The sequence below is a fragment of the Notolabrus celidotus genome, chromosome 9 (genome assembly GCF_009762535.1).
Source record: "Notolabrus celidotus isolate fNotCel1 chromosome 9, fNotCel1.pri, whole genome shotgun sequence".
Classification (NCBI taxonomy): Eukaryota; Metazoa; Chordata; class Actinopteri; order Labriformes; family Labridae; genus Notolabrus; species Notolabrus celidotus.
The window spans coordinates 34612599-34626283 of NC_048280.1; the positions used below are offsets into that span (position 1 = coordinate 34612599).

General features: G+C 39.2%; 1 protein-coding gene across 1 annotated transcript; it reads left to right on the forward strand.

Moving 5' to 3' along the window:
- Positions 1–3731: 3731 nt before the first annotated feature.
- Positions 3732–13248, forward strand: LOC117818353 (lymphotoxin-alpha-like). Its single transcript, XM_034691188.1, has 4 exons — positions 3732–4146; positions 6881–6911; positions 7012–7071; positions 8537–13248. The coding sequence occupies exons 1-4, from the start codon at positions 3919–3921 to the stop codon at positions 8953–8955; spliced, it is 738 nt and encodes a 245-aa protein (XP_034547079.1). The 5' UTR covers positions 3732–3918; the 3' UTR covers positions 8956–13248.
- The last annotated feature ends 437 nt before the right edge of the window (positions 13249–13685 follow it).

The window sequence follows — 13685 nt, forward strand, 5'->3', positions numbered from 1 at the left end:
TTATTTTTATTTTATTTTATTTTATCATATTTTACCCTTATCATTGCTATTATTACTGTTATTATATTTTTTAACTATGTTAGTACATTGTTGTATTCCCCTGTCCTGTGTTGTAAGCTGCTGTAACAAAGGAAATTTCCCCCAACAGGGACAAATAAAGTATATCTTATCTTATCTTACCATCGTCATTATTATCGTTTATTTAGATCTTGTTTGGAATTGAATTCTTTTGAGTGTTTTATAAATAAATAAGAAACTTTCTATGGACTTTGCTTTTGATTTATGGCAAGACGCGTGACAAACACGAGCCCACTTAGTCTATGCGGCTCTTTTCAATCTCAGCCGCTTCCCTGTGGATGCTTTGAAAGCACATTTTTAAGACTTAATTCCATATTAAGTCTGATATTTTATTAAAAACAGAACTTGTTTCAGTTGCAGTGATACACTTTTACCCAAACTTATAGTTTCATTTCACTTAAGTAAGCACAGCTGATTTGAATCTATATAAATAAGAACTCTTCCCGTGTTTTGTGTTTATGTTACTGCAGTCAGTTAACAATTATGGTAATATCTTTCTTTCTGTGACTTCACTGAAACATTACACTTTGAGCTGCCCACAGATGGTGGGCTTTAGTCATGCTGTGATTTGGAACAGATGTAACTTTTTGTAGGATTCACTGAATTTGTCTCAGTAATCAGAAGAGTTTGGTCTGTGGGGAGCAGGGCCTAGTTCCTGACAGTCATTAGGGTGAACGGTAAGCTGTGAGTCGTTAGAGTCACATGGTCTCTGGTGTGAGTGTGGTCTTACTTGTTTTGACAGAGAATTCAAAACAACATTGTATGTAGGAGACAAATGGTGTCTTAGTCCACCATCTCTGTTAAGAGAATGGTCTCTTCGACTGTCAGGAACTAGGTTAACGATTGTCAGGAGGTACTGAACGACTTACAGGAACTAGACTAACTACTTATGACCCTTTGTGACTCCTGGACACATCCACGACTGTTAGTGGCTTCGAGCTCTTCCCCAGTCTGGTCAGAACTGAAGAAGCCTTTCGGAGGAGAGGTGAAACGTCTTCAAGAATTTCTACCAGCTTTGAATTCATTTATAGCTTACCATACAACAACCATACAACATTTAACATCTGCAACACATCATCCATCATATATACATGCTATAAGTCACAAGTCAAGCACCAGGTCTGTTCATGGGACCAGAGGGTCTGAGGAGGACAGCAATAAGTTAATGTAATAAATAAATAACAGTAAGATAGGACAAAGATTAAAAGACATTATAATCTCTTGTCATACCAGTGTTATTTAAAATGACTAAAAAGACTGGCGTCTGAGTTTAAAAGCCTGATAGCAGACGGGAGCTGAATGTATCAGTACAAACTCGGTACGAAGGACATGTAATGGCTGGCTGATAATGTTTTTGGCTTTCTTCAGCACCTGGTTCTCCCAGAGGGAACACAAGTCTCTCTGTTTAACTCCTGTAATCTTGGAGCAAACTTTTATAATGCTCTGCAGGCTGTTCTTCTCTTTGATGGGTAAGCCCTCGAACCAGCAGATAAAAGAAAAGGTTAGAAGTCTTTCAATAAAGGAACAATAAGTTACTTAAAATCCTGGGGCGCTGGTGGCCTAGCGGTCTAAGCGCCCCACATACAGAGGCTACAGTCCTCGTCGCAGGGCTCGCCGGTTCAATTCCTGGCCGGTCAACCATTTCCCACATGTCTTGCCCCGCTCTCTATTCCCCACATTTCCAGTCTCTCTTCAGCTTTCCTATAAAATAAAGGTCAAAAATAGAACTTAAAAAAAAAAGTGACTTAAAATCCTCTTACTGACATTAAAAGAGTTCAGCTTCCTCATCAGGTAAATCCTTTGCTGGCATCTTTTGACAACAGACACTATGTTGACACCGAACTTCAATTTGGAATCAAACACAGCTTCCAGATATTTGTATGACTCGACAGTCTGCACATCTTCCCCATGAATGACACTAACTTTGTGCACAGTAGTGTGTCTCAAATCAATAATCATATCCTTTGTTTTGGATACATTAAGGTCAAGGTAGTTGTCATCACACCATCTCTAACATCCACCAGCTCTGTGATGTCGTCATGGAGGAGAAGATGAGGATTCCAGTGCACTCAAAAAAAAGCAACATGGGTGTTTGTTTTATCAACATAAGTATAACATGTAGCTTCTATTATATTAATTCATGTTTAGTGGTTAAACATTTTTAAATCATGTAGTTTTAACATGAAATGCAACATCCTTCAAACTACAAGATTGCTTTATGTCAACACAACCTAAAGGGTTTAGGTAGGAATCCCATCTGCAATACCTCTCCAGAGCAGAAGATGGCAGTAACGTGCGACATCTACAGTGGAGAAATGTCTTCATCAGTAAGAACTTATTTTAAAGGTTACCATGTCAGAGATTTGTCATTGTTTGCCTTCTCTGGGGAATAGAGTTCTATTCCAACAAACCCAGTCTGTTTGTGGTCTTTTTCCAAACTTGACACCAACTGGGGGTAAACTAAGTCGGCACGTTTGAACTGCTGTAAACATTCTTGATATGTTAAAAATGTCTTATTTTCTCAATAATCACTATTTGAGAGTTTATTATCACATGATAAAAAGGTTTGTCTCACGGTTCAAATCATTTCTGATGATTGAACATACGGGCGGCACGGTGGTGCAGTGGGCAGCGCTGTTCCCTTAAAGTTAGAATTCAGGTTTGAGTCAGGTGCCTTTCTGTGTGGAGTTTGCATGTTCTCCTTGTGCATGCGTGGGTTCTCTCCGGGCACTCCGGCTTCCCCTCACAGTCCAAAAACATGCTCACCAGGTTAATTGGTCTCTCTAAAATGCCCGTAGCTGTGTGTGTGCGTGAATAGTTGTCTGCCTTCTGCCTGAAGTCAGCTCCCTGTAACCCTGAACGGGATAAGCGGTCAAGATAACGGATGGATTGAACTTTAGTTTTGTTCAGTCAGCATGATTAATTAGTGTTATTGTATCATTCAAAATTAAGTTTGACCCAAACATTGCAAATAAGTAATGGTAACATCAATACTTTATGTTCACTCAACATATTTACAATGAGTTGGTTCAACAAAATTGTGTCTCGCTAAATGAAAGCATTTTAATTAGGTGGAAATTCTTTCCATCATTTTATTACGTTCACCCAACAAATGATTTCTTTGAGTGTGGCAGCCTGTGAAGCTCTGGTGAACTCCATGCCCAAGAGAGTTAAGTTAAGGCAGCACTGGAAAATAATAATAATGGTGGCCACAGAAAATATTGACACTTTGGGCCCAATTTGGAAATTTTACTTAGGGGTGCACTCACTTTTGTTACATTAGTGACTGTGTGTTGAGTTATTTTGAGGGGACAGTAAATTTACACTGTTATACAAGCTGTACACTGACTACTTTACATTATATCAAAGTGTCATTTCTTCAGAGTTGCCCCATAAAAAGATATAATTAAATATGTGCAGAAATGTGAGGGGTGTACTCATTTTTGTGAGATCTGAATACATTCTGCTACTACATTATGTATTTTGAAATTATATATTTTTTTTTTACCATTTCATGAATGTTCTTTTAGAGGTCATTTTTATTTAGAACAAAGGAAACCTGTAAAACATAAAGCTGTATGTCAGGTGTCTTTAAGTGTGTATGTGATACAAGGGGCACCAGTTAAAATCTTGCCTCTGGCACCAAGTCTGTTAGGACCGGCTCTGGTGGGGGGATAGTTGGACGTGTTTTCATGCTGCAGATAAATCGTTTGTTTTTCATGAAGGGCCAAATCTGAGAAAGAGGAAGTTCGTGTTTAAGTCCCCACACAGTGAAACTCGCTCACACCGAGACTTCCTACCAGCTCTGCGGTCTGAACGTGGGCGACGCCACCTTGATAAATGGATGCGACTGATGGGAGCAAGCTGCTGATACGCGCGCCTCAGACTGGAGACATGGAGCGACAATACGGACAGAACACTTGGGCGCAGCTCATGCGCCAGGAGCAGAGACGAGTACATCGGCTGTCCCAATTCATGGCCGTGGTTAATCTCATCCTGGTCTGTGCAGTCTTGGCTTTACTCGGTGTGGTCATGCTTGGAGCGCTGGGCCACTCTCCGGAATGCAAGGTAACCTGCACTCACCTGAGAACCCGAGACCCATACGCACACACGGGCTGCTGCGCGTGCTGCGCCTGCTGCTGCTGCACGGGCGTGTTTCTATTATGAAAGTAGCTCATTGTGTTTACTGAAATGTCTGCTTTGATAAATTAGTGTTTAGCAAGTCATGGACTGAAGTTGATTCTGCTGCTCTGAGTGAAAACCAGCCTGACGCATCGGGTTCTTATCAGGTCAGAGTTTATTTCCCGTTACAGAGTGAGTGTGAGACCCGTTGACACTTTGTTGTTGGAACACTTCTTGAACAATGTAGGGACTCAAGATTGCACAATATAGCTGCAGGCTCTACAGAACATATGACATACAACAAAAACAACAACTTCTGAAGGAAACAGATGAAAAGCGGAGGAGTGTTTGCAGGTTTGATCCCGTTTAAGTGTCTTATACGATAGAAATATGAATTATGGCTCTTTGAAGGGAAACGGATCAAAAGACTGGCTCTTTGGCTCATTGTATTTTTTTATGAATTTTTGTAGAAGTCAACCAGGGGTAACTTGTTGTTTATCAAGGAAACATTCACTCGTAGTGGTTATATTATAAGATTTGGATCAGAATAATTCAAACTTACACATCCCACCACTATATATAAACACTATTGGTGGGAACTATTCTGAAATATTGATTTTAATTTCATAACCAATAATACATATATATATATATATATATATATATATATATATATATATATATATATATATATTGTAGGATATGCTTTTTTTTTACCTCTTTAATTTTAATTGCTAATAACCTTTAAATATTTGTTCTTTATAGGCTCTTGTTTGCTTTGTATACATATTTTTTTTGCACTGTCTACCTTGTTACTGTGATACTTGAATTTCCCTGTTGTGGGACGAGTAAAGGACAATCTTATCTTATCTTATTTGGCATTGTAATCATTCCATAAGATGGTGCCATATCCCCATACTTCGACAGTGAGATCACTATTTTGAATTTTCCCTCAACCTATAGAAACTGCGCAGGCTTCAGATAACTTCCATGCAAAATAACTTTACTTTAAAATTTTTCCACACAAGAACATTTTAACAAAACAGAAAAAAATATGAAAATAATGAATAATAATAATAAATATATATGTATATAAAAAATATAAATACAACCAGAATAAAAATTAGGGCATTATAAAAAATGTGAATGCTAAATTGTACCACCCTACCTGGTGTTTCTACACCTGAACTACTTCACAAACAGGATCTCATCTGCTTGAGGCGAATCCACATCAAAACAATGTAAACAACAACAAAGTGTAGACAATAAGTGTGAACAAAAGACTCATGGGGCACACAGGTGACACGTGAAGGCAGCATGGGCAATCTGCATATAAAAAGTGTATTTGCACTGTGTTTATGTATTTTAGTATTGTACTGTATGTTATGTTTGTCATTTGTGCTCTTTTTTGATATGTACAGCACTTTGGTCACCCCTGGTTGTTTTAAACTTGCTCTATAAATAAAGTTTGAGTTGAGTTGAGTTGAAAAACGGCTCCCAAATGAATGGCTCGCAACTGAGAACTGGTTCTCATCGTTCACTTAAAAGAGCCATTCAACAGACAGACTCGTTCCTGAATGCCACATCTTTATGACTCTCTTCCTTTGTTGTAAAGTTTATTATGTTGTGCACCTTGTTGGCAAACTGACATAGGGCCTATGTTTGTAACATCTTTATTATAATGTTTATATTGTTAATAATGAATTCTGGTCTTATATCTCGACTGAGCTGATTCCAAACTGGAGGGTGGTGTGAGAGCTGCAGAGGCGGAGCTAGACATGTCTCACTGGGCGGGCCAAACTGGGGCACCAGCTTTAGTCAGGGTGGCCGGGTATAATAATGATAATTATAATAATGATTTTATTTTATAAGTGCTTAACATGGGCAGCTAAACAAGCAGGTTATACAATAATAAAAGGCAAGATAAAAAAAAATACATATTTTAAAAGACCTACAATTCATTTAAAAGATCTCTAAAGGAATACAATTATTTTAAAATATATATTTTTATAACGATTAAACTCAAGTAAAATAAAATAAAGTTAATATAAAATCAGGATAGGCTCTGTGATAAAAGTATGTTTTAAGAAGGAACTTAAAAGAGATCACTGACACACACGCTCTGTCCCCTTTTGTAGTAACCAGTGGGGGCTTACCATAAACCTAAGAGGGTTATCTCCATTAACCACATTTAACTTTTAATATAACAGAACATTGAACTGCAAAGAAGCTACTAGCAGCCTGATTTCACCATAGACTAGATATTAATGGACTTAATATTTGCAACGTCACGTATTTGTTCCTCCAGCCAATCGTCGGCGGGTGATATATTGGAAATGCTGAGAAGAAGAGAGAGCAGTTGTTCTTGAAGAAGAAGAGAGAGCTGTTGTTGAAGGAGAAGAGAGAGTGGTTGTTGTTGAAGGGGAAAAAGAGATAGCGGTTGTTGAAAAAGGACAAGAGATAGCGGCTGTTGTTGAAGCGAAGAAGAGAGAGTGGATACTGTTGTTGAAGAAGAAGAGAGAGTGGTTGTTTTTGAAGGAGAAGAAGAGAGACAACTGCTCTCTGTTCTCCTTCAACAATAACTGCACCAATTGCACTGATAAACTGGGGATGGTTGTTGTTACAATGCTCACTTGCATGTTTCACAAACATTAATGAGTCTGTGTTGGTTTCCTTGCAGCCGATGATCAAGCTTCACAGCCATCCACGAGGTAAATATTTCCCTCCCTAACTTGGAGACATGATTTTAAACAGGCATGAAAGCAATCATTCATCAGTCTGTTAAACAATAACGCTCTATCGTTTTTACAGGATACATGGACAAACAACATCAACTTACAGAAGTCAGAACACCCAGTATCATGGTGACAGGTGAAGCAGCTTTCACTCATCACAATAACACAGAGGTTCAAAATGATCAAATATATACAATGAGATAAAATAACATAAAGAAAACATAAGCAACTCATCACACTGGTAAAGTGAATTTCTATAATGTCTCTGAATGACGAGTTTGTGAGAAAAAAAACCTCTCCTCTCAGAACCTTTGTGTGTTTCTGCCCCTAAAGATCATCTCATAAACAGAGGCTTGGTCAACAAGATAGAATACAACAGAGACAAAGTTGGACTTGGCAATAAAGGTGCCATCATAATCACCTGAGGTCAAAAATTGGCATTCTTTTGTCTTAAAGGCGACATATTCTGCTCTTTTTCATCAAAATATATTGGTCTAAGAGGTCCCCAAAACATGTCTTTAAAGTTTATTGCTCAAAAAAACACTTATAAATCAGATTTTGGTCTGCCTGTAAACCCCTCTTCTTCAGCCCTACTCAGAACAGGCTGTTTTCTGTCTGTGCCTTTAAATGAGAATGAGCTCTCTGACCACGCCCCCTCAGGAAGTGGATGTGGCCTCGGCTGTCCAGCATGTTGATCTAATGTTTACATGTTGGCTGAATATACACGGCTGCTCAGAGACCCGCGTTACTTCAACCCTCTGAATCTGATCCAGAATCTGATCCTGACGGAGAGGCGCCTGTAGCAGGACCTTTCTGAACCATTGGTCACAGATTTAGTGTTTCTTGTTGTTTTGTTTATCAGTATGTAGACGTGTGTCTTGGTACACAGCTACGAACATGTAGCTATGTGGCTATGCTTACCAGTGCTAGCACTTTTCCATGATAAATAAAAATCATCCACTAGATCTTCAAATCTGCAGATGTGGGGAGTAAAACCGACCTTTGTGTTTATTAAGACAGCCTACAACTAGCATGCCTCCCTCCTAAGCTCCTTGTTAGCACACATGTGTGCAGGGAATGCTGTAACAAAAGAATTTCCCCCAAAGGGGGACAAATAAAGTATATCTTATATCTTATCTTATGAAAAACAGAGGAGGGGTTGAGTTGTATTTTATACAGTCTATGGGCTGAACAAGCTCCAAGCTCTGACTTCCCTTACAGACCGGATGTCGTTGTGACGTATGAAAAACACTGAAAACTGAAACGGCTCGTTTCACACACATTTACAGAAAGGTGGAGAAATCAGAACAGGGGCAGAATGGATTCTTTTCATTTCCGGGGGGTTTGTAGACATGCCAGGGAAACATATTTCAGGCAGAGAACCATTAAAAAGTCAATTTTGTATGATATGTCACCTTTAAATCAGGATGAGTGACAGAGAAGGAGTGTTTACTCTGACGTCTGAAGGAGCAAAAGAAAAAGTAAAAGTAAGACTGACCTCACAAAATCTTGACTGTTTTAATTTTCAGAGTATCAGAAGAAGACAAAAAGAAAGAGTTTAGAAATGATCCAAGTGCTTCTCTGCTCTCTCTCTCTCTCAGCTCCTACAGGCAGTAACAGTAAAGGTGGACGTCTGGTATGGGAGACTAATGTTGGAAGAGTGCACTCTTACGGAGGATTCATCTACTCCAATGGGAGCCTCGTGGTGCCCAGAAAGGGCCTCTACAGAGTCTTCCTACAGCTCACCTTTGAGGGTATGCCAAAAAGGTGTGTTCCGAACAGGGAGCTGAAACTCGTCAACTACGTGCTCATGTACCACGAGAAGTACCCTAAAGATGTGACCCTCCTGACGTCAACCGACCGGGTGAATTGCAGCCCGGAGTTGTGGAGTAAATCTCTCTATACATCCGGCCTGTTTGAACTGGATGCTAAAAGCAGACTGAGCGTGATGTCATCTGATCCTGATTTCATCACCAAGAATGAATCAGAGGTGTTCTTTGGCGCCGAACTTGTGCCTTAATAATCTGCTCAGATTACAGAAATAGAATCGGCTGACTCAGATGTTGCTGGTTGTTTCCACCTTCATCTGTAAGGAGGCTCAAAGGTGTGGTGCAGGTTTTCTTTTACTGCAGCTGTTCATGAAAAGTTGAAACCCACTTATGAACTTGTAAACCCCCCCAAAAAAGCTCCTATAATATCTGCAGGTTTGCTTTATCTCAGTCTATTTATAAGCTGCGTTATTTCCAGGTCCCAGAGACACACTGCAGTTTACACACTGTTCCAGTGTGTGTTATCCTAACAGGGTCTTTAATGGCTAAAGCTTCAAGGCTGAATAGGCTAAATCAATGTATCTCAGATATACCTTTATTTGTTCTGAAAGTGGTTTGTGAAATAAGTTGTTCAAGCTTTTCATTATTGTTGTTAGTTAATTCCATGTGAGTAGGACTTTTAGCCAGTCTAAGATCTGTAAAGATTCCCCTTAGGATCAGGAATCAGTGAAGGGCTCTTCTTCGTGTTTATCAAGATTTTTAATCACCAAAAAACTTGACTCACCAAAACAACAAACTGAACAATGAGGTGTCCTGAGAATGACACTACTAGAGACTAGGGGTGACCCCGACTAAGGATTTACATAGTCAAATGTAATTCATCAGATTTTGCCCATAGTCGACGAATAGTGGAATGTTTGTTGTTTTTCCTTATTGACCCAAAGTCTGCATGATGGTGACCACATGACAATATTACACATAACCATTTACAATTAAGAGACTCATAGCTTAAAGTAAAAGGGACAACAGAATATTATAAGTATAAAACTTAGATTTTTTAAATCTATATTGCAAAAACAACGAGGTGATGAAGGAGAGAAAACTCAAATAAGACCACCATCCGTTTAACATGGAACAACGCTCCACTATAGAATAAGGAATCAGGAGATATTTAAACAGTGTTCACACAGAGGAGAGCAGCACTGTGGAGTTTGTCCAACTTAAGGCTAAACATTTGTTTGATGTTCAAAATCAAACCTGAACCAGCTAAAGGGTTTTTAAATCTCTTAACAGAACCTTTTAAAACAGTCTTTCAACGCTGTCCGCTTGAGTCTTTTCAAACTGTACGTGAGGAAAACCATCGTGTGTACGGGCAGAAGTGCGCTCCTTGCTTTGTTGACTGTAAATCCTGTCTTTGAGAATATCCTCTCTGATGATGTGGAGGTGGATGGGATGCTGTGGATTGTTTTTGAGGCTTCAGACAGCTTTGGGTATCCCTCCTCGTTCTTTTGGCCCCGTACAGTTTTTGTGTGGTCCGGTAATCCTTGATCTCACAGCCCTCTTCATGAAGCTGCTCCTCATCTTCATCACTAATTTGTAGGATCAACTGAAGTTTTATTTCCTGACATTTTGAGCTGCCATGAACGTAGAAAGATTTAAAGGCCAGCTGAGGTACGTCTGCTCCACAGCTCCCACTAAATGGGAGAGTCCACCTTTAATTACCAGGGGAGATTTAATTACCACCTTAAGGAGATTTAACACTTCAAGAGCTGTTCTCAGAATTACATTAAATAAGTCTATATTTATTTAAAATAGGATATATGAGACACTATTTTTACGTGAAACAGGAAAATAATGTAACATTAGACATTGAGCACCCCCATGGTTTGAATGGAATGATCCACATTTCATATGCAAATATTCGACTATGAGATTGGTGGTCGACTAAGGCTCATACAACGAATCATCAAATATTCCACTATTTGGGGTCACCCCTACTAGAGACTAAATGTGCATTATAAAGATAATGTAATCTCTAGCTCTGCCTGCTCATAAAAGGCATGTTTTTAATGTACACTTGTAGAGACTGCAGTGAAAAGCTTTTGGATTCATTCTTTGAGCAACAACAAAAAAATCCACACTTCTTATAAATCCTAATTTCTAGCTTTGGAAACGTTGTGTAGTGTAAGAGATTACAGTTGTCACCTTTTGATGGCTGGTAAGCTAACATATTAATCCAGTGCCTCTGCTGTAAAGTCACCATCTGTTGGTATTGTCCAACCTTTACTCACTTATGCAGTTGAACCTGCATGCTCGTGTTATTGTTGGAGGAAATACAAATTAGGTAGTAAATCAGGTGCCTGGGCCTTTGTCCAACAACAGCGAGACAGCGTGCGTCACCTCTGACAGCCCAAAGTGTTTAACAAACACTGAGTGCTTTTAGGTGTAACAGGTGTAATGTCATAACTTAGATACCTTTGATGTCTCTCAATCCAACAAAGTCTTTTGTTTTTCTAGCTAAGAAAAGTTTGATTATTTAAAGGCCAACATGCTATGGTGCCATCGCTGGAGATGGCTGTCCTTTGGCCAAACCAAAAGTTCTATTTTGGATGTTTACCCTCACGTAAATTATTAGCTGTTACTGAACCTTATTTAAAATACCTTTGATTAAATAAAGAAGATAAAATGGTCATTTAAGTTAAAAGGGTTTGAATTTAAAACTTGAAAGAAGTTAGGCTTCATCTTTAAAGTGAGCAGATCACATTCAGTCAAATATCCACGTGATGTATTTCTGCAGGAATCTGGCATTCAATAAGTATCATTCAAACTATACTTTACAAATCAAGTGCCAAAGACATCAACATCATGTGCATCAATCAATCAACCTAACATCAAGACCAGATCAGATCCAGTCCTCTCTTACAGACAGGACTTAGTCTGATCTCATCTTAATCCACCATGAGCAGAGCACTTTGCAGCATTTAGCAAGTTACAGTGGCAAGGACAAACTTCTTTTAACAGGCAGAAACCTCCAGCAGGACCAGACTCATGTTAGACACACATCTGCTGAGACTGTGTTGGAGAGAGGGATAGAGGGAGATGAAGAGAGAGAGAGATGATAGTGGGGAGACGGATAGTAGTAGTTGGAGTCTGGTACGTCCTCAGCAACAGACCTACGAGACAAGGGAGCTCAGGGACTCCAGAAAGGTATGGTTAGGGACTTTAATGGGACAGGAAGAGTTAAAGTCAGTGATAGGGGGGTGAGATAGAATCCCAGTGTGGCAGTCTAGGCCAATAGAAGTATAACTAAGAGCTGGTCCAAGCCTGAGCCAGCCCCAACTATAAGCTTTATCAAAAAGGAAAGTTTAAAGCCTTCTGGTTTTAAGGAGAGGGGCCTGATAGCTAAAGGCTCGACCTCCCATGCTACTTTTAGAGACTTTAGGTACAATGAGCAGGCCTGCATGTTGGGAGCGTAGTGTTCTATAGGGGTAATAGGACACTATGAGCTCTTTAAGATACGAAGGTGTCTAATCATTAAGAGGTTTGTAGGTCAGAAGAAGGATTTTAAATTCTGTTTTAGAATTTACAGGGAGCCAGTGCAGAGAAGCTAACATGAGAGAGATGTGCGCTCTCTTCCTAGAGAGTCTTTAGAGACTTATTAGGGCAGCCTGATAAAAAGGGAATTTCAGTAATCTAACCTAGATGTAACAAATGCATGGACTGGTTTTTCTGTGCAAGAGAACATTTTTTTGCAATGTGCATGAAATCAGAGTCAAAAGATGATGAAAACAAAAAAGTTAATGTGACCCATTTACCAAAAACATGATATCCAGATACCAAGGATCAGTATTTCTTACAGCAAGAGCAGATATGCTGGTATAAGAATTTGTGAATGAAACAGCACTTTAACTGTAATATGAATCGTCAGTGGTAAACCCTAAGTGATTGTTTTTTTTAAGATGAGTAAGATAACAAGCCTTCCAGTACAGAGGAGAGGAATCCCTCTGTCATTATTTGATCTGTTCGTGTTGCCACAGGCAGCTCAGTGTTTGGTGAGGGCGGTTGAAAGACTTTAAGTTGCGGTAAGCTCACGCCCACACTGTGTTGCCACCATGATGACAGCTTACTGTTATGTTTCCATCTTTTATTGTCTATCACTCCACCCAGGAATACCATAAATAAACAATCAAAACTTTCATTCTTGTAACACCTGATGTGTTCTTCTGTAAGACATATTTAATGGAAATGTCAGACAGATGAAAGTCCACATTGTGTTGCTGTGTTTCTATCACTGCTGTGATCTCATGTTTGCTCAAGCTAACCGTGAGGTAATTAAAAACACTCTGGGTCGATCTGCTGTTATTTCATTAGCTTAAATTGGACTGTTATAAGCGATTAGAGGTGCTTTTTTATTTCATGAATTAAATAATTGCTTTCTGCGCTCTCTGCACTTTAGCACCATGAAAGCTGTCTTTTTGCTACTTGAGAGTTGTAATATTTGTCTGTGATTTTTTGTAAGAATAAAGTGCATCAAAGTGTTATCAGATCTTGAATCAATTTCTTTTTGTATGAAGGGTCTGAAAATGTGTGCGTTCAATCTTGTGCTGAATTATTGAGACATTCTGAATTTGGAAAAGTTTCATCCGGTAATTCATTAATTCAGGAATTTCCCCCCAGGCCTTGGGCGTGCATTTGGTGGTGTGTATACTCAGTTGCCAAAACACAAACTCCACAGTTACATGGTAGGAATGTTTTTCTCTTTGTTCCTTCCAAATGTGAGGTTTCAGCTTTCTTACTGATCTTCCGGTTGTGCAAGATGCTTGATTGTAATTGTTTAAAGCCCCTTGAGAACCCTTTAATTTTCACCAACATGAGCAACGCCAGAGGCAAACTGATCACGCTTCATGTTAAAATCAATCCACTGAAAAGAGTTCTTGCACATTTAGCTTCTGCTTGTTGACACCATAGACCACGGGTGTTC